This window comes from Cyclopterus lumpus, chromosome 1 (assembly GCF_009769545.1).
Source record: "Cyclopterus lumpus isolate fCycLum1 chromosome 1, fCycLum1.pri, whole genome shotgun sequence".
NCBI classification, from domain to species: domain Eukaryota; kingdom Metazoa; phylum Chordata; class Actinopteri; order Perciformes; family Cyclopteridae; genus Cyclopterus; species Cyclopterus lumpus.
Genome location: NC_046966.1, coordinates 3,851,999 through 3,873,207, shown reverse-complemented (window position 1 = coordinate 3,873,207; position 21,209 = coordinate 3,851,999). Strand labels below are relative to the sequence as shown.

At 47.3% G+C, this 21,209-nt stretch overlaps 2 protein-coding genes and 1 non-coding gene across 6 annotated transcripts in view; 2 read left to right on the top strand and 1 right to left on the bottom strand.

The window, feature by feature from the left end:
* Positions 1–1,238: 1,238 nt before the first annotated feature.
* Positions 1,239–14,275, top strand: klf3 (Kruppel-like factor 3 (basic)). Its single transcript, XM_034542456.1, has 6 exons — positions 1,239–1,675; positions 8,174–8,234; positions 8,656–9,187; positions 9,965–10,091; positions 11,844–12,010; positions 12,110–14,275. The coding sequence occupies exons 2-6, from the start codon at positions 8,193–8,195 to the stop codon at positions 12,289–12,291; spliced, it is 1,050 nt and encodes a 349-aa protein (XP_034398347.1). The 5' UTR covers positions 1,239–1,675; positions 8,174–8,192; the 3' UTR covers positions 12,292–14,275.
* A 497-nt stretch (positions 14,276–14,772) lies between these two features.
* On the bottom strand, positions 14,773–14,844 carry trnap-agg. Its single transcript has one exon. It is a non-coding gene; the product is annotated as a tRNA-Pro (tRNA).
* A 251-nt stretch (positions 14,845–15,095) lies between these two features.
* The window catches only part of fam114a1 (family with sequence similarity 114 member A1), a 7,968-nt gene continuing 1,854 nt past the window's right edge, over positions 15,096–21,209 (top strand). Inside the window, exons 1-10 of one of the 4 annotated variants that reach the window (XM_034541886.1) lie at positions 15,096–15,469; positions 16,111–16,323; positions 16,943–17,239; positions 17,804–17,888; positions 17,973–18,235; positions 18,773–18,907; positions 19,037–19,189; positions 19,466–19,640; positions 20,289–20,374; positions 21,114–21,209. The exon at positions 21,114–21,209 is cut by the window's right edge and continues 117 nt beyond it. In XM_034541886.1, the coding sequence (XP_034397777.1) occupies positions 16,949–17,239; positions 17,804–17,888; positions 17,973–18,235; positions 18,773–18,907; positions 19,037–19,189; positions 19,466–19,640; positions 20,289–20,374; positions 21,114–21,209 (1,284 nt within the window). In that variant the 5' untranslated portion in view covers positions 15,096–15,469; positions 16,111–16,323; positions 16,943–16,948. Of the gene's footprint in view, positions 15,470–16,110; positions 16,324–16,349; positions 17,240–17,803; positions 17,889–17,972; positions 18,236–18,772; positions 18,908–19,036; positions 19,190–19,465; positions 19,641–20,288; positions 20,375–21,113 lie in introns of those variants that run through there. The other 3 variants (XM_034541878.1, XM_034541870.1, XM_034541861.1) reach the window with 3 other exon arrangements.

Genomic DNA, 21,209 nt, shown 5'->3' with positions numbered 1-21,209 from the left:
ACCATAATTTGCTGAATATGTACCCTTTCTACACGTAATATTTGCACTGTGGTATTGCTATTTCTGCTGAAAGTTAATATGAGGAACTTTTGAAAGGGTCTCAAATTAATACTGATGCCTCTATAAATAAGAATAGTAATCGGTGCCACCGATTGAACATTTTGATGAAATCATGCAGGTCCACCAGAAACTCCTTCAGCTCCGACTCCAGGGGGGCCGCCAGGGGGGAGCCAACACAGACACCATGCACGCTGCTAGAGGGCCCAGGCCGCTTTGCAGGGCGCGCTTGAGGCAAGGGAACCAAGGGAGAACCAAAACCAGGACTGCAGGACCCTGTTGCAGTAAAATGAGAGCTTTTCTAAAAGCACTCTGGTGCTTGGAAACACGACCACTTTCTTCCACAGGGACCGCCAAAATCAACGCAAAATGAAAAGCTCCTTAGATTGAAGTAAAAAACGTGAACATGTTTTCCATCACTAACAAGTGGATTGCTCAATGCGCCATTTGGGTCAGAGTGCCATACTTGTCATACTGCACATTTAGACTGTATTAAACACACAGTACAGCTTACAGTCTCATTGATAGCAGGCCAGTGCGGTTAAAGATTTGATTACAGTTGCTTGAAAAGTTTCAAATTGTAGTCCTCAAGAGGTGGCGGGTGAATAAGTACTCAAGTACTGAGCTAAAGTACAATTTTGAGGTACTTACTTTGGCTACTGCACTTTCCATATTCTGCTACACTTCTACACCACTATAATAAAAATACTTTTCAGCCCACTACATTTATTTAATAACTTCAGTCCCTAGTTACTTTGCAGATTAAGATTATTAATATACAATCAACTAATAAACGATGGTGATGTAGGCACATTCACAAGCTACTGGGCAAACACATATAGGCTAATTCAAATTTAGTCCACCTTTACCAGCTGCAACATTAAAGTGATGTATGTATCCGTTATATCACAGTAATAGGCCTATACATATTTCTGCAAAATGTTGCATGTCACTTTCACTGTTGCTGCTTTAAGTAGCGACAAGCAACACGTTGAATGCTGCAGCAGAGACGGTTACACTCACACTGTGGAATGGTTACGTTTCAGATCGGAGCAGCCTCCTCCCTCCACCGCCGACTGTCTCCCAACCAAAAAGGAAACTTGCACCACGCGCAGGCACACACGCACACGCGCACACACACACACACACACACACACACACACACACACACGGGGTGGACCACCACGCCCCGGGTACCGCCCCGCCTCGCGGGCCCGACCCCATGGAGAACAGACAGCCAGACCGGATCATGTGACGGCGATAGTTACTAAACGACAAAAACCAGAGACACACACACGCAGAGAGACACACCGCGCGCGAGAGAGAGAGAGAGAGAGAGAGAGAGAGAGAGAGAGAGAGAGAGAGAGAGAGAGAGAGAGAGACACAGACAGGGAGTTTCGTAACTACGGGAAGTTTTGTGGAGCGATCGATCAAGTGGACTCTTCTTGTTTTGCTCCTCTGAGTCTGATGTCAGTGACACCGCGCAGCGCCGATCTTCGCTTGCGTCACTTTTTCACCGGAGTTGCCTTTTTTGTGAGTTTCTCTCACCGAGACGTCCGTCACGCGAGCCCGTAGAGGAACTATCGTCTCTCCTGGAAATAGACGCACCGTCCGAGCTGTAAGTTTGACACTTTGCGGTGACCCCGGTGACCTGCTCTTATTCCCCGTCGGACGTGTAGTGACTTTAGTGTGCGTGTGTGTGTGTGTGTGTGTGTGTTGTTGTTGTTTTAATGCAGATGTGTATTATGTCAAAAAGCCCATCAAGTCCAGAGTCTGTAAACGGGAGACAACCGTGTGTGGTTGATCAGCCTCATTAGTTAGTTACTCAAATTAGTTGTTTTTTCATATTTCACATTTCAAAATGACATAAAAATAAAATAAATAACGCGTTGACCTGGCGGCGAAATGATGGTTAACAGTGGCAGCAGGGAGACTCTGCTATTTATAGCCACCAGAGCCTTTTATAGAACCCGGTCCGGTTTAATTAATGAACATGAACTCGTGGTCGGACTCCGGCTCGTGAGGGAGAAGCTCCTCTCTCTCTCTCTCTCTCTCTCAGTGAGTGTGTGTGGTGGTTTGAAATGCTTTAGAGATTTACTACAAACAGAGCGATCAGCTGATCTGTTTGAGAGATTGACTTTTTTAGTTTCAGAAATGTCAAATGGTCTCTGAGAAACCAAGGTGGCACGTGCGTGTGTCCTTCAACATCTAACGATGTTCAATTAGAATAATGCAGCTGGGGACATGTTGCCCAGATTGTTTCTTCTAGAGAGCTGAAAGGATTCATCCATCCTCCAAACTGTGGCTGCTTGTTTCACCGGACGAATACATTCGATTTATTGTTTTATTGAATTATTGATTGCTTCACCTGGATCATTTCGACAAGCCGTCAGTTTTAAGGCTGGATGTGATGCTCCGAGCAGTGGTGTGTGTGTGTTAGTGTGAGAATGAGAGATGACCGTCAGTGTCACACACACACACACACACACACACACACACACACACGGACAAACACACACGCAGTGACAGGTGTGTGTGTTCAAACAGTCAGTCGTACCTGAGCTCCTTTGTCTTACCTCTGTTTTCACTGCATCTTTTATAATACACATCTGTGTGTGTGTGTGTGTGTGTGTGTTTCTCCGTCTCTGTCTCTCCCTGTTTCCTGTGCTTTGTTTCAAGGCTGAGGCTTGCGTCACACATTCCACTTGGCATATGAAGGCCTTATCCTGTTTAGAGCAGAGAGAGAGAGAGAGAGAGAGAGAGAAAGAGAGAGAGAGAGATGTGGGGGGTGGAATGAGGGCGACCTCTCTCTCTCTCTCTTTCTCTCACTCTCTCTTTGTCTTACTTTACACTCTTCAACCTCTATGGAAAAGTTGAAAAAAAGAGGATGACCTTACTTTTTATTTATTTGCTTCCTCATTATAACCCCACCCACCCCTACGCCTTTTTTCTTAGCCCCCCCCCCCCCCCCCCTGAATCAACACGCTGATGTTATCTGGTGGAACAAAATGCACACACGCACACAAACGTACACGCGCACGCGCCGCTCAAAGGGCATGTCCGAGGGAACATTAGGCTTAAACATTAAACTCCTGGATGCCGAGGAGTCGGTGGTTACTCCGTTGGAAGTTAGTGGAGTGAGCGCACCGCGGTCAACAGACAGCCACAAACGTAAAAAAGCTGTAGCTCGTTACACAACCACACGCGCGCGCGCGTGAGTGTGTGTGTGTGCGCGCGCGCTTTGGAACCATTGGATTGAGCCACTGTCGCTGTGTAACTCTGCCTTACACCCCCCCCTCCATGTTTGAGGTTCATTGAAGTTTTGTCATATTTTGGTCGAAACCCACTTGGTTTTCTTCCCCGTCCCGTCTCTGTTCTTTCCACTTCCATTTTGACATAGTTCGGTCAGAGCGGCTGTTTTCTTTGCTCTTTCCCTCCTTCCATACCCCCCCCCCTTTTCTTTCCCTTCATTCTTCGGGTAGGGAGGTGCAAAGTGTGTGTGTGTGTGTGTGTGTGTGTGTGTGTCAAGACAGGAAACCGCAGGCCCCCTGCAGCAGCAGCCCCCTCCCCTCTATGGCCCTCTTGGCTTCATTCTCCTCCTTGGCTTCTTTACACCCCCGACCCATCACGCAGTGTGGAAATAATAACAGTCAGACTAAACTCTGAGGGCTTCCGCTCCCCCCCCCCCTCGTCCTCTCTATGTCCTCAGTTGTCTGGAGAGCCTCAAAAACGTTGCTCTCTTTGACAGGCATGGTTCGAGGTGTCAGTGTCAACTCCGGTGTGTCTTTTTGTGTGTGTGTGTGTGTGTGGTTTCCTTCGAGCGATGATGGATCCTGTCTCCCCCCCCCCCCCCCCCCTCCCCTCGAGGCCTGCAGCCCCGCAGTCTAGAGAGGAGCTGAGAGGGGCTTGGGTATGTGTGAGGGGGGGGGGGGGGGCTGGCGGCTCAGATGAGGGAATAGGAAGCCAGAATCAGAGGATAGGGGGCTTCAGTGGGGGCCCTTAAAGTGAGAGCAGTCGGAGCATGAGGCGTTATCAGGGGAGTCAGGAGGAGGAAGTGAGGTAAGGGGGTTGAAATAGGGTACATGGGGGGGGGGGGGGGGGGGGGTCTAGGGGGGGGGGGGGGGGGGTCTAGGGCAATAGAAGGAGCAACTACATCGGAGGTGAGCTCAGAAAAGGAAAAGTTAAATGCGGGGAGAATAAGCTCATCACCTCTGATGACTCATGGCTATAATCGGGACGCTCGGTTACAAGACCAGCCGACCGCGTTGCCCCGCGAGCCGAGCGCGTGAGAGCGGCCAACGCTCGACTGCTGTGAGTCGGGCGGTGTGTGATCCGATTGACAGTCGTAGTGCAGCACAGCACGGGGCCAACGTGAGGTGAAACTGACGTGGGTAGAGGAGCTGGTTTGAAAGAAACAGAGACAGGAGCAGGGAACCGAAGGCTGCGCGCACGCGCGCGCGCGTGTGTGTCTAGTGCGGCGTGTTTTTGGACAAAGACGTTGTCTGGAGGTTTCTGGTCTCTCTGGTGATCTCATCATCTTCCAGCCTGTTGCCATTAGATGGTGTGTGTGTGGTGTGTGTGTGCCACAGCGATGTGTGTGTGTGTGTGTGTGTGTGCGTGTCTGCAATAATTTAGTCCTTTAGTGATTTAGTGTGTGTATTCTGTCGAGCTTGCAGAAACTTGGTGTGGGGCTGCTGCGAGTGTGTTTTAAGTGTGTGTGTGTGTGTGTGTGTGGTTGAGTCAGTAGCCAGGGTCTCCAAGCCACAATATTTTCCCCCCTCAGTCGTGTTGTTTTATATCATTCATAGAGAGAGAGAAGGGAGTGCGGGGTTTGGTGTGCGGTTCAGATGAATACATTAGTGAAGAAGAAGAAGAAGAAGAAGAAGAAGAAGAAGAAGAAGAAGAAGAAGAAGAAGAAGAAGAAGAAGAAGAAGTGTGCAGGAAGATCTGGAGGGCCGGCCCAAGTGTGGAGAAAGAGAGAGGGGTGTAGGATGTGTTTGCAGAGTGGGTTGTGGTTGAGGACACAGTAGCTCCACTGACCTGAGAAGGACAATATTTGCAGACCACACTTGACATGCACAAACACACACACACACACACACAAAGGGATAAAATAGTCCCTGACAACACTAGGTGTAGGGCTACTTATTTACCAAAGAAAGGTGCACACAGGGCGTGTCCTGTGTTTCCACATCCGACAGAAGCTGTCTGGTTTCCATCTCGCAGATAGGGGGTCGTTGTCCTTCCGTCAGATCTCTTTGACCCGCTACAAAACTCAGTCCGTTCGAGGGTCAACGCAACCACGGCTGCAAGTGCAGATTACACTCATTTCCAACATCAAGCGTGCCGTCACTCGGTCGATGAAATGTCCAAAATAAATTGTGAAAAATGGCCGTTTTCCAATTTCCCGTCACGTCTTCAAACGGTCTTGTTTTGTCCGACCGGCATTGCGAAACCCAAAGACATCCAGTTTAGGCGAAGGAGAAGAAAAGCAGGGAATCCTCACGACTTAGAAACCGCAACGAGGGAACGTTTGGTGTGTTCGCATGGAAAGTGACGTCAGCTATCTGTCCAACTAGTTGTCGCCGATTTAACTAATCTGTGAATTTGTGGCGGCTGTACACTCAACACTGATTTTAACAGCTGCAGACTTGTATCCCCCCCACCCGTCGGCCTCGTGGTTCTGTGCGATGCTAAACTACAGTTCTTTTCCTGCGATTGTCCGAACTCTCTCTGTCTCATTGTATTTGTTCTGTTGCGGTGCACCCCGAGGGAAAGTTCTTTGTGCTTTTACACAAGAACGGTTTCCGCTTCTCACCATCCTGCTGTCACATGTTGCCTCCTCAACCCCCCCCCGGTTAATTTCCCTGTGTGGCACACCCTCACCACCTGGCATACACCTCCAAAACAACAGCAATTACAACGCCGCTCCTCCACAAGTCACTGGTTGCTAAAATCCAAGATGGCGACGGCCGACATGCCAAACTCAAGGCTTCAAAGCGGTATCTCAAACCAGCGGGTGACGCCACGACGACTCCGTCCATACAGTCCACTCGTGCTTGTTTCTGATCCAGAACACATGTTCACCCTCTGCCGCCACGGGCATTTATTATTATTATTTTGGTGCTTTCCTTGTCTCCTTGTTTGCAGATGTGCACAGTTGTGAGTCAGAGATCTTTGTGGTACTCTTTCAATACTACAGTACTTTCAATACTTACCGTTTCAGCAGCTGAGGGGAGACAGTTAGATGTGAACACAAGGAGAGCCCGAGGAGTGGGGACTTCCCCGATGGCCACCAAACACACGTAATGTGTCAGTCGGGACAATACCTGTACGCCGTGCTCCTGCAGCTTGACCTCTCGTTGAACTACAGCACAATACAAAACCCAGATTAAACACACACACACACACGCCCCACATGACTCTCTTTGTTTCTTCGGAGCCAGGCGGAGGGTAAAGCTTCAGTCGTCATGTTCACACCCTTCCTGACCCAGCCAGCGAACATCCTGCTCTCCTATTGGTCTGCTCCCCATCTGGACTGTGTGTGTGTGTGTGTCTGTGTTTGTGCATGTGAGTGTGTGTGTATGTGTGTGTGTGTGCGCAAGGGTCTGATGGCCTGTGTTCTTGCCCATTTGTTAATAATTAAAGGCCAACTTGTCTCCAGACTGTGGACTTTAATCAGGGCACACACACACACACACACATAAACACACACACACACACACAGCCTCGCTCATAAACACACTCGTCCGGGCACAAACACAGAGTCATGGCAGCTGCACCTGGCCGTCACAGGCCAAGGTAACCGAAACCACCTTTGAAACCACCTCACACGCTTTTGATCCAGACACTCAACAGACCTTAATGGGTGGCGTGTGTGTGTGTGTGTGTGTGTGTGTGGTACTCTCACTGTCGTCTTTTTGACACTGTGCAGCTTTTAGACACACCACACACACACTAGAGGAGTCTCGTAAAATGTCCCCGTCGTAAAGTTGTCTGTGCTGTCAGGCGGACGAGTGAGCAGGAAGAGCTTTCAGGTCTTGGATGCTGAAAGTGGAGGGGAGGAGGGGAGGAGGGGAGGAGGGGAGGAGAGAGAGAGAGAGAGAGAGAGAGATGTTTGGCTATTGTCTTACCTGATTTACTGCCAGTTCTCACTCACTCACGCAGAAACAACCATTTCAAACACCTATACTTAACTACTGACCCTCGTCTGGCGCTTCCCTCCAACTTTACTTGATTTACTTTTCATCCCTTCTCAAAGGCACTGCGTGTGTGTGTGTGTGTGTGTGTGTGCGTGTGTGTGTGTATGTATGAGAGAGTGTGGGTGACTGTATCCATTTCACTTTGTTTATTTCACTATCTTCCGCCTTTTGAAAAAAAGAGTGTGTTATGAGTTATTGACAGTACAGTAAAATATGAAAACCAGGACGGTGGTGGAAAGTAAGAAGTACATTTACTCATGTACTATACTTTTAAGGCCACTTTATACTTTTTTCAGAGGGATGCATATGTACTCTTTACTGCAGTACATTGATCTGACAGCTGGAGTTACTTTTCAAATGGATATTCCACAATTCAAAAATAAAAAAAGATAAGATTATACGACACATTAATACAGATGAAACCGGTGCTTCGTTTCAGATGTCCATGAGTTCCCTCTAAACGTCTCACATGGTTCCGTTCAGGCAAAACAACAGTGTTGAGGCCCAAAGAGGTTGAACATGGCCAACGAGTCAGAAAACAAAGGCAAAGGTCAGAGAGAAGCCTAAAGAAAATGAATCGCAGTCTATGAGGCACAAGCATGTTCTCTCTCTCACTCCTCTTGACCCCATTAATCATCTCACGACCCCTGACATTCATCTTGTGACCCTCCGGAGGGGCCCGACCCTGAGGTTGGGAATCATTCAACATTTAGACTGTCTGCTAGTACTTTTCTACTTGTGCTGAATATATTTGTTCTTTAAATAAATCTGATTACTTGCTGGTTCCGGGTCAGTACTGGTTTTCACACCGAACAGAAAAGTAAAGGACGTGACGAATGAGTGTGTTAATGCGTCGTTGTGTGTTCAATGTGTGCACTGATGGCTGCATGTGTGTGTGTGATTTGATCTTGTAGGAGCCTGGCCTGGGCAGCCATGCTGATGTATGACTACCCTCTGAAGACAGACATGGAGACGGTAAGGGCACGTACGTGTGTGTGTGTGTGTGTGTGTGTGTGTGTTCCCATTATGCCCAGACATGTTTTTTTTGATGCCGTACAGTAACTCTGACAGACACACACTCCTGCTGCGTGTCTAGACAGACTGGTTCCCACATTCCAGCTCTTCCTGGACAAACATGTTGCTGTGATGAACATTTGCATACAATGAGGACAAATACTTCCAGGCAGCAGGCTAATGAGCACACGCGCACGCACACACACACACACACACTGCACTCTGAGACATAACAGTTATCTGCAAACAGAGCTGGTTGTAGTTGTTTTTGCGGCAAAAACATGTTTCCCGTGTTCTTCAGCGCAGAACGGATATTTCAAACTGCTCTTTTGTCTCCTTCACCACTTCCTTCTTCTACATCCTCTCTCTCTCTCTCTCTCAGTCATTCTACTCTTCGTTAGTGAAAAACACGGAGCAGTACGGAGTGATCTTCTCCCACCCCGCCTACATCTACCATCCCGCGCACATGCCCGCCTTCGCCCAGCCCCACACGCCCAGCAACGCCACGCACACCCAGCTGGAGCCCGTGGACCTGTCTGTCAGCAAGCGCTCCTCCTCCTCCTCCTCCTCCCCACCCTGCTCCTCTGCCTCCTCCTCCCCGGCCTCCTCACGCAGCTCCCCACCCTCCCCCTACAGCGCGGCAAGCCGCGCCTCCCCCCGCTGCTCCACCCCGCACGCCCAGCTGCGCTCCTCGCCGCCCACGCCCTCACTCCCCTACCATAGTGCCATGGTGACCCCACTGCTCAGCTCGGGAAATGGGGTCATCCAGGGGTCGAGTGTCATGATGTCTCCGGTCTTGGCGCCCCTGTCTGTCCTATACCCCTCACCTCTCCACCTGCACCAGTCGATCATGGTGAGCCCACCAGTCGCCAGCGACGACGACCATCATCATCGGAGCAGGGAGCACAAGACAGGTGAAGCACCGTTTGTTGTTTCTATTGGTTTCAATGTTCATTCCGTTTTATTATATTTTGTTGTAATTAATTACAATAGGACATTAATTAACATGGCTGCACGGTGGTGTAGTGGCTAGCACTGTCGCCTCACAGCAAGAGGGCCGCGGGTTCAATTCCCGGTCGGAGCGGTCCTTCTGTGTGGAGTTTGCATGTTCTCCCCGTGGCAGCGTGGGTTCTCTCCGGGCTCTCTGGCTTCCTCCCACAGTCCAAAGACATGCTGCAGGTTAATTGATCTCTAAATTGCCCATAGGTGTGCATGTGAGAGTGAATGGTTGTATGTCCCTACATGTGCCCTCGATGGACCGGCGGCCTGTCCAGGGTGTCCCCTGCCTTCCCCCTATATCAGCTGGGTTAGGCTCCAGCGCCCCCGTGACCCTAATGAGGATAAGCGGTATTGAAAATGGATGGATGGATTAATTAACATTCCATAAAGTAAGTGTTTTTTCGAAAATGCCAAATGAAACAAACAACAGTTGTCAATAAAAGAGGCGCCGTGCGCCGTTTCCGGTGGTCAGATGGAGTTCACTGAGAGTCACATCTCTGGATCTCCTGTCTCATGAACACGCAACTGGTGTCTGCAACGTCCTCCCGTCGAGGCATCACAGCGACACAAAACCTGCTCTTGGCGTGGCAAAAAAAAAAAAAAGAACAACAAAGTGAAACATCCTGCCCTGTGACGTTGCAGAGTTCATCTTAATTTGATGTATGAAATACTAACCATTTGTATCCACCCAGGTCACTGCGGCGACTCCCACGACCGGCACAAGCCAATCAAGACGGAGCCCCGCTCTGACCTCGCTCACGACCTCCACGGCGGCCGCGAGATGAAATCGTCAGTCGTCAGGATCCAGCATGAGTACGGGTGAGTCGCGCTCGCCCACATGTCGAAAGCAGCAGCACCGCATGTTCCGCAAGTTTCGCCGTCTGCTGCGGCGCTTCCCCCTTTTAACCTTTACATGGAAGTGGTGTTCTGAGGCTTCGGCCCTATATCTATATGTTCCTGTTGCGAGCATTTAAAAAAATTCAGGTGCTAGGTTTCGTTTGAGATCCCCAAAAAGTGTGATTCACTCCAGGGAGTATCTATGAGAATATTACCAAGCGTTCAGTGAGATGGGAAACAAAAAGCACATACTTTAAGTATACGTGAATCTTATTTGTGCTCTTATTCTCACATTCTCCCGGCGTGACAGAATGTCAGGATTCATTTCTAATTGGCCGAGACTGTCCCGTCAACTCTCTGCCGTCCTCTCTCTCTTCCCTAAAGTGCAGATCTTTTGTCCGCAGGACGCCAGAGTTTTAGAGCACCGAAAACTGAGAAGTTTTGGAACATTTTTGGTGTTCGTGTTTCATTGGGTCTTGATTCGTCACGCCCCGATCACGTGACTCTGAGCGACAGTTCGACCTCATCGTCGGTCCGAGCGAAGAAATCTGTCGTCCCTCTTGTCCTCCGTTGCCGTTCTTCGTCTGCAGTGTTTTCTGCAACTAAACCAACTGCGGTGTGTCAAACATCTGCTTCCTGTTTACACCTTCACGCGCATGCCCAGTGTACGTGAACGGTCTTGTGATGTGCGTGTTCAAAGGTGGCCATGTGGACAGAGATCGTTTTAGTGTGGATGTTCACATAAGCCATCTGTGATCTCGTCACCTTCCAATGTCTCCTTTCTTCCTCCACTCCTCCTTCCTCCCTTTACACTTCCTGTATTTTTTTTACGGCGCTCATTGTCCGGCATCTCCCACTCCTTCTTACCTTCCAGTTCCTCCTCTCCTTCCTGTTTCCTCCTCCTCCCCTCGTCATCTGTTTTGGTTCCCGTTTGTTCTCCTTTCTACAAAATAAAGGCTTTTTTTTTCCCCTTGAAGAAATAATTGCGTTGTAGTGTGATAGCGGTGGAGCGCTGCCAGTCGGTTCTTGCTCGTGTGTGCGAGTCTCTACTGTAGTCATCAGGGCGGGTTTCATCACAGGCCGCTGTTGCCCTAGATGAAAATAATTGGACCCTGAAGGGAAACAAAACGTGGGTGTGTCCTCATCTGTCATCGCCTCTCCTCTCAAGAGACAATGTACGTAACTTATATGTATATGGCAAATAGGTCAACGTTGCCCAGTGTGCATGATAATGATGGGTTTGCCAAAATGTGTGTGTATCGCGGGGGATTTTCTCCACATTCCTTTACGCCAAACTGATCTGTGAGGGATTCATATTTCAACACTCGACACCTGCTCTCAACTGCCACTTACGCACATGCACACACACACACAATAATGATAGTGCAGAAAGACAAGTCCTTCTTGTTAACTTGTAATCTACTATTTCACAGTTCTTCATACTTCTTCTGGGGATCATCCCCCCCCCCCCACACACACACACACACACACACACACACACACACACACACACACACACACACACACTCTATCAGTGAGATCATGAGTGGACAGGACAATAGGGGATGGGCGTGGTAGATGGAAAAAAGGCAGAAGGTGTTTTTTCAACTTCCGGTCTGGGAGGAGTTTGTCATTGCAACATAAATTAAACTGCACATCAGGGGCCAACGCGTGCCGCCCCCTCGTGGTCAACCTGTAACAGCTCCCTCTCTCCTCTCCGCGTGTCTCTCTCAGGTGCAACAACCCGTCCGTCATCGTTCATTCGGGCGCTAAGCATCCTCCCCCGGCAGAGTCTCCGGACACGCTGAAAAAGCGCAGGATCCACCGCTGCGACTTCAACGGCTGCAACAAAGTGTACACCAAGAGCTCCCACCTCAAAGCGCACCGCAGGACACACACCGGTGAGGGTCGCGTGAACATCCGCACCGTCCTGCTGCAAACCCCCTTTCCACTCTTCAGCCGTCACTCATTTATGTGTCCTCTTCTCTCTCCACGCGCAGGCGAGAAGCCCTACAAGTGCTTGTGGGAAGGCTGCACGTGGAAGTTCGCCCGTTCGGACGAGCTGACGAGGCACTTCCGGAAGCACACGGGGGTCAAGCCGTTCCAGTGCCCCGACTGCGAACGCAGCTTCTCCCGCTCCGACCACCTGGCTCTGCACAAGAAGCGCCACCTGCTGGTGTGAAAAGCCCTCCGAGGACCGCGGGGGCGGCTGGAGGAGGAAACCCGGTGCTGTTTTTTTTGACGTTGGACTGTACCACTTTGACTTGAGGGGCGGGGCGTTTAAAAAAAAAAAAAAAAAAAGAGTTGGCCCTACACGTTGGGCTCCGGCGGGGTGCAGGTTTAGACCCTTTCGCCTCATTGGTCCCCGAAAGTTAGCCGGCGTCAGCCTGTTTATCACGTAGCCGCCACGCACCATCCTGCAGATATATAATCAGCTCGGGTTGACTTTAACATTGACAAATTAAAAAATGATCAGCTGTGGAAGGCCCAGACACTTTAAAAGAAAAAGAAAAAGAAAAAGAGACCTCTGCACCTCAGCTGGCCTGAGAGGCAGCGCCCTCTTGTGGCCGCAGAACCAAACAGCACCAACACCCGCTCTGTTTCAGCCACACACAGCACGCTCAAGCTTCTTCATTACATCAGCTCTCCTTTCTCTGCATGCAGTCAAGTAAAGAGTGTTGACTTAAACACACACAAACACACACACACACACGTTATTTTCTAGCTAGGCCAATATAATGTGAAACTCCAGAATGTATCATATCTCACCTACTTTGGATCATGTCAGACATACTTTAGCTTTCTTGCACATCTCCCTGTGACGTAACGCTAACTCCTCCTTCGTGGATCCAAACTCCACCCCCACCTCATCTGCCTTTGAAAGCTTAAATCATGAAGTGACTAACAAATCAACAACAACAAAACAGGTAGCCATTGCTTGCTTTCTCTTTGTACATGCACATGTTTACGGCACACGCACGCACACACACACACACAATGCACACACGTACATATGTCTGGTGTTTTATTTTTTTAATGAAAAGTGGGCCTCTGGGTCTCGTTCCTTGTCGGAGTGAAGTGTTTTTTTATGTTTTCATTCAGAAATGTGAATGTTGCTGCACCGGGGCATTATTGTGTGAGCGAGGAAAAGACACCACTTGGTTGGTTGATGGGTAGAAGCAATGATATGTATTATATCAAGTTTATGTATCTATATGTACTATTGTGACACAATGGTAGCCTTCTTTTTTTTAATAACACGTTTATACGGGAAAAATACAATGAGCAAAGCAGGGAAATTTGCTCTTTGGTTTTTCAGGAGCAGATGAGGTCCATTCCAGCCAGCCACACGGGATGTATGTAATAAAAGTATAATATTGTTGAGTTCAACCGTTTTCTTCAGAGGAGGTCATAAGATATATTCTCCTACTACACCGTCACATTTTTAGAGCACAACATTTACAGCACAACAAGAAATGGAGTCTTTGTGTGTGTGTGTGTATATATATATATATATATATATATATATATATATATTTATGTATATATATATATGTATATATATATGTATGTGTGTGTGTGTGTATATATATATATATATATATATATAAATATTTCCAAAAGCAAACATTTTCTCCTCATATCTAATCCGTTTTTCTATTCACCTGCTGGTCAGTTTGATCAGAAACATTAAACTTTAAAGTCTTGATTTGTCTTTTCCTAATCATGTAATACCAGAAGAAGGTGTGATCCTTTTTTTTTTACACACATGTATATCCCACACACACACACACCGAATGTAGCGGCTATACTGATCTGCATTTTGCCTGTTTTTTGTATTTCTGCAAATATAAGTTCTAATATATATGTATATATATATATATATATATATATATACATATATATATTGTATAATTGATTATTAGACTGAAAGGGCAATTAAAGGTTTTTATTAAGCATGATTTTGATACTCTCATAATAATGGATATTATACATTTTCTATAATGTTCTGTAATAAACCCCATCTCTTTAATCTAAACGTTGGCAATTCAAAGGGAACATGTTAAACTGTGAACATATAACTGTACAGGTCTATCTGAAATTGTTGCATATATTTTAAGAAAGAATATTCATACCACTTAATAAACTTATTGATAATATTTGCAGAATGGAGTGCTGTGTCTTAAATTCTGTATGGGTTTGTACTGATGGAGGTGTTCGTAGACTTAGCAATCAAGCAAAAGTGACATTTGCGTGTACTAGCTTCTCAAATGTACCCCATTTTTCGGCTTTGGGTTTTGCACTTTACCTTCAATTTAGTTAATGTGCAAAATCACCTCTTATTTCTTGTCTTGGCCCTCAATGAGAACAACATGAATATTATAGCGTTATAGACCCATGGTCACCGTCTCAGCCCATTTTACAGGTTTTAAAACACGAACACAAAGGCACATACTAACATCACGCTACTCCACCTTTATAATAGTATTAGAATAATATATTCAGCAGCAAAAACTGAATAGAGGTTAGTTGGGGACTTTTTTCTGAATTCTGATGTGATATATGTAATATTATTAGTTCACAGCATTTTAAGACTACTTGCTCACACTAAAAAACGGAAATTCCATAAAGCATTGAGGTGTCTTTCATTGATGAAAACATTGGGCTCGTCCGGGATTTGAACCCGGGACCTCTCGCACCCTAAGCGAGAATCATACCCCTAGACCAACGAGCCGATGTTAACGTTATGGAACAATAGCAATTAAGAAGATCTTGGATATGACGACACTGATTTTAAACAGTTGTTTTTTACATTTGTATGCCGTAGCACTTAACGCTGATGTTAGGTGTTTTTAATTGATGTGCAGCGACGCAGAGACAGTTGCATTTCCTACTCAAATACTGGTACCGGTATGGTACTGGGGAAGCGAGATGATTCTCTCCTCCCCACTTCCGTCTTCGTCGACCCCCTTCCAGCTTCTTCTTCTTCACAGGAGCCGTTAAGCATGGGGGCAAATACATTGGGAACCTTTTTCATTATCAGACCCTAAGGAGTCCTTTTAAATCATGTTTCAGTGTGTGAAGCCCAAGCAAGCGCACGTGACAACAACGGTTATACTGTGTCGCTTTCTGCAGAATCCTGTCCTAAATTAGCCCGTGTATGCACTGGCTAATTGGCAAGCTGAAGTAAGTCGTTGTTAGCTTCAGTTAATAGCCCAAACGCGTGGTTTTGAAACCCGCAGACAAACGTTGTCACCGAGGCAGTGAACTATCTTGAGGGAGCCGCTCCTCTGTGCGGTCATCTACCGGCCTGCGGACGTGGCGGGGCGGAAGAAGAGCCGCTGGCTGCCACCGAACGGGTGAGCTGCACTGTCACTTTCCCGAAAACAGAACCGTCTTTGAGCTTTATAACTTTCCTTTTGCCCGAAACAACCTGGGCGTAAAAAAGGGCAACACGTTCTGCAACGAAGTTGTATTCATTAGTTTCACTGTTGTAAAAGTGTTCGTGTGTGCCGTGTGCGCGTCAAGAAGACTCACAACATGCGAATAATAGTCTAATTGTCATGTTCGTGTTCAAAACCGAACAGTGGACACTTTGTTGTCTGCTTTACGTTGTTCTGTGTGTTGTCAGGGCAGTAATGTGTTTAAATAGTGTTCAGAGAAGCAGAAGAGATATGATATATTGATGTCATCAACATGACATAGTTTTAATATAATCAGGTTGAGTTATTGGCTAAAAGATGCTACAATATATTATACAGTTTATGGATTACATAATTCATTTAAATTCCCGATAAAAAAAAAAGAAAAGGACAATATTGTCAAGTTATACTTATTCTCTTGTCTTATTTTGCAGCCTGTATCTGTGTTTTTGTGTGTGGACAGACGTGCATTGGTGCTGTGAACCGGCTTATCTCCCACCTGGCGCACACCGTTTGTGACAGATAGCATTGTGTGTGTGTGTGTGTGTGTGTGTGTTTTAATGACATTCTGCTGACAGGAAAACAAACTTCCGCCAATGGTTTGGAAACACGACGGCCATCGTGTTGGATGCGTGTTCAGCGTGTGACCACTAGATGGTGGTGTTGAGCCACACAGCGACAGAAACAACGACGCTCTAACTTTGGCCTCACGGAGCATCAGGCATCAGGCGTGTCAGAGCGGCTCGATTAATGTCATTTCATTTCAGTTATTGTTGCAACTTGTGCAGAAAGTAATGCATGATTTCCTTTCGACAACTTCAGAAACGTGTGTGTGTGTGTGTGTGTGTGTGTAGGGGGGGAATTGATTTACTGATCAGCTTGTTATGTTGAGCCTTTGAACCTTGTACTAATACAGGAGCTGGCACGTGATGTGGTGTTTTTGCTGTCTGTTTGAAAAATTCTATTTATTTTTTAGAGCCCAAAATTACAAATGTGCCAATGTGCACATACGACAGCCTCTGTCCTGATACCTATATATCAGGATAACACCACAGTCCATGGAAACCTGTGAGGCGAGAAAGCACAAAGACTTCGGGGAAGAAGCAGAGTAATGTGCATTAATGGGACAGGAATTCATACAGAAGGAGATTTTAGCAACCGCTCTTTGCATATTGAGATCAGAGCAATAATTAGACGTTTATTTTAAATCACTGTCCTTTTTTGGGGGGTGATAGTCAAACAAACAAGACACTTGAAGGCATCTGAGGCTCTGGGATATTGTGACAGGCAGCGAAGAAGAAATATTGTCCGGTTAATCTGTAGTGACTGATAATTCGTTGCAGCACTTATTGTCATTCTGTTGTGAAGATGAAGGCAAAGAGCTCAAATCAAAGATGTCTTCTTTTCCAGATCACCATGTCCCAGGCCGACGTAGACCCCTCCTCCGCTGACATGCCCCTGCACACTGACCCCGGCCCCTGTCCGGACGTCCCAGCAGCCTTTGCGCCGCCTCCAGCTACCCTGCAGTCTCCTTTGATCCCCGAGAGTCTCGACCTCCCGCAGTCCGCCGCCGAGGGGACCGGCGCGGAGGACACCTCGGAGGGTCCGAGGGACCAACCAGAGCCTGCTGCCGGGGGCCAGGTGATCATCTGTGACCAACCGGTGAGCCTGGAGCCGGAGCCCGAGGCTGCAGAGGAGGATGTGGAGGTTTGTGGCACCGGGTTCTTGACATAGAGTGCACACTATGACCTGACCGAAGTCTGGATTTATGAGGCCAGAAATGATTTGAGAGATTGGAAATATGATCAATATGAACTTTTATTTTGTATTTTTACATGACTTAAACAAACATTTTTTTTAAAACATCCCTTAAATTAGCTTTTATAAAATTAGCTCATTTAAGGGTGGTATAAATCATTTATAAATGTAATGATGAACCTCTATATAAGATTATAATACTTAAGTAGCTCAGATATATCTTTGACCTTTTTCTGCTGCAGTTTCTTGTTAGGGATTGTTTGACATATTGATACCAATCTATCGGAATCAGCTTTATTGGCCATGCCTGCGTACGCATACACAGTCTGCAACATGCTAATATCGACCGGTACATGAGCCTTTAAAGTCCATATTCCACTGAGCTGAATTTGCCTCATTCGTTGACTTGACTTTGATTTAATCGACACGATCCATCAATGCATGACTCAATCGGCAACTCTTGTTTCTCTATCTCTCTATCAGTTCTAGAAAACAATGTGTTTGTGTGTACAGAGTTCACCTCAGGAGAAAGACAAAGGTTGGGGAGGTTGGAGTTCATGGGGGAAATCTCTCCTGAGCAGCGCCTCCTCCACAGTGGGTACGTTTCCTTCATTTACTTCCTCGTTCCTCGTCACACGCTCCCTCTCCCCCTGAAGTCTTCAGCGGCCGTGTCTGTGTGCAGGTCAGAGCCTGACCTCGGTTAAAACCAAGGCCGGAGAAGCGCTGCGTCTCCACAGGACCTCAGTGGGAGAGGAGGCGCGAGAAGAAGCAAAAGAGGAGGAGGAGGAGGGAGCTGAGGAGGAGGGAGCTGAGGAGGAGGAGAAGAAAGAGGGAGGAGGTGAAAGTGGAGAGACTGAGCTGTCCGGCTCTGTGGAGACACCTGTGGGTGCTGCAGCTTCTGGCAGAGGCGTCTTCTCTACGATCACACACGCCGTGCAGAACACAGTGAGCGCGCACACACACACACACACACACACACACACACACACACACACACACACACACACACACACACGCACACGCACACGCACACGCACACACGCACACACGCACACGCACACAAGTGCTAAGAAGAAGAATGTGACGGAAACCTGCCAGTGAAGATAAACGTCTCGGTATTGTACATTAAAGGTGGCGTTGTATTCATGTAAAGAGTTTTGGATAAAACACAACAAAATAGTGTATCATAATCTTCATTTATTGACTACTTCCTGTCTTATTTTCAGTATTCAATGACGTTGTTTTTATTTAATAGTTTGACTTGGTCAAAATTATGACTTGGCATCTTTATATTTTTATTGTATTGTTATTCCTCTTTTTTAAAATACATTTTGATCAATTTCTTCAAACATGTGCCTCCGCCTTCTGCATGGGGAGTAGCTAAAAGATGCTGTGGAACCGTTCCTGCAGGGGTTGGTAACAATAGAGGTTAAACGTTGTCAACATCCCCCCCCCCCCGTGTGTCTCCTGGCGTCTCTTTAGGGTAAGTCGGTGATCAGCGGCGGTTTAGACGCCTTGGAGTTCATCGGAAAGAAGACCATGATTGCTCTTGCTGAGACCGACCCGGGTTTCCGAAAGACCAAGACCCTGATGCAGAAGACGGTGTCCCTGAGTCAGGCACGTGGACCCACTCCGATCAGATAGATGGTGTCACACCTGCGTGGACTATTGTGTGGATTCTCTGACGCGACCGCTCTTGGCGCGCTTGTTGTGTGAAGGCTGCTCTGTGATATCTTCTTCCCTCAGATGTTGAAGGAAGCCAAAGAGAAAGAGCGCGCCAGTCTGGGCAACCAGCCAATCAGCGCACCCACAGCTCACTACAGCATCCTGTTTGACGACTACCAGGGCCTGCCGCACCTCGAGGCCCTGGAGATCCTGTCCAATGAGAGCGAGGCCCAGGTGAGGCCCACACTAAAGTGTGTGTGTGTGTGTGTGTGTGTGTGTGTGTGTGTGTGTGTGTGTGTGTGTGTGTGTGTGTGTGTGTGTGTGTGTGTGTGTGTGTGTGTGTGTGTGTGTGTGTGTGTGTGTGTGTGTGTGTGTGTGTGTGTGTGTGTGTGTGTGTGTGTGTGTGTGTGTGTGTGTGTGTGTGTGTGTGTGTGTGTGTGTGTGTGTGTGTGTGGGCGCTATTTTCAGAAACCGTCTTTTGTGAGTCACATGCTCTACATCTGCTCCTAGGTCCAAACCTTCCTCTCCTCCCTAGGGGAAGAGGAGCAGGAGGAGGTGAAGAAGGAGCTGATCTTCATTAAGGACATCTTCATCAAGCGAGAGGGAGGGGAACAAGTAGAAGGAGGAGGACAGGCGAAGGATAACGGTGATCTAAGTTCCCACTCACACTGTTCTACCCCCCTATGTGAGTGCCCCCAACTGGACCTGCTGGAGCTATAGGCGGTCCCTGAGCACTGACCCAGGATCAGGCGGCCTTCTTCACACACTCACATTGGCTCAGATGGTCAGGAACAGAATTGATGTTTCACTTTGGTTGAATTTTTTTCCATTCCAGTCTTTTTAGTTCAGTATTTCATTTAAAATTTGTTTTCCAAAATTTGAATATGCAGAACGACTTCAAAAGGTGAGAACTTGTATATTACGTCGAAGACTGCAGCGGCCTGAGACGTAATATACAAGTTCTGCTTGTCGCTTGACACTTTCAAAGAATGCTTGTAAACTTCGGCGGTGCGACAGCTGCCCTCAAAGCCCTTCGCCATGGAGGGTCCTCGCCCGGCGCCTGACCCGGGGTCGGGGTGTTCAGGGGCCGACAGAAGCTATCAGATGCAGACATACAATCCGTACACATTGAGATCTAATTGTGATTTATGTACAGGAGTTTGAATTAATGCAAGAAGAAAGAAAGAGGAATATTATCTCTGTGATCTCAGCATGGGGGGGGGAATCATTGCACGTGGTACAAATCTGTTCTCATCCCGTGTGTGTGTGTGTGTGTGTGTGTGTGTGTGTGTGTGTGTGTGTGTGTGTGTGTGTGTGTGTGTTTCTGTGCCAGCCGCCGATGGCGAGGAGTTTGTGAGCGTTCTCACCGAGCTGCTGTTTGAGCTTCACGTTGCCGCGACGCCGGACAAACTCAACAAGGTGAGTCACACACTCAAAACAAATCCTGCACACATCAGCATGTTGTTCCCTCAGAGGTTCGGGGGCTTAAGTCAGTCAAATTGTCACATTCTCATATTCACATTTAAAGATGTATTGTAATCGTTCCTTTTCTGATGAAGTCTGGCCCTTCAAAGTGTGACTAATCAAGTGATGTGGAAACAAACAAACAAACAAAGGATTTTGATCAAAGCACATCACATGCATTCCCTTCACTTATAAAGCTTGAAAATGCTTTATCATCCAATAAAATAAATACATTGAATTAATTACATTAATAAATAAAACAATTATTTAAAAAATAAAATAAATAATGTGCTCACGGGTTGGAATCATGCTCCCCATATGGATTACATGTGGGTTGGTTTATTCTTTTTCATAGCTCTTGTTCTTTCTGAAATAGCAGGAAAGCAATACCCCTAAACAACCTAATTCTCACCTTAACTTGAAATCACTGGGTCCATGCAGTGACACACACACACACGCACACGCACACACACGCACGCACGCGCACACACACACACACACACAGTCATTTTTAACACCACTATCTCCCGCTGCAGTAGACATAATATAAAAGTTCTCACCTTTTTGAAGTCCTTCTGCATATTCAAATTCTCATCTATAGAACCCACATTAGCATATAATCATGGTTACGCATCTGATTAGCATACATCAGGATGGAGATCCAAGCTGATGGGCGGTAATTATGCATCTCCAGGCACGGAGGAGGGCCCACGATTGGGTGAGCGAGGTGGAACAGCCCGTCACTATGGAGACGGTTGACATGGAAAAGCAGGACCAGCCAGCAGGAGAC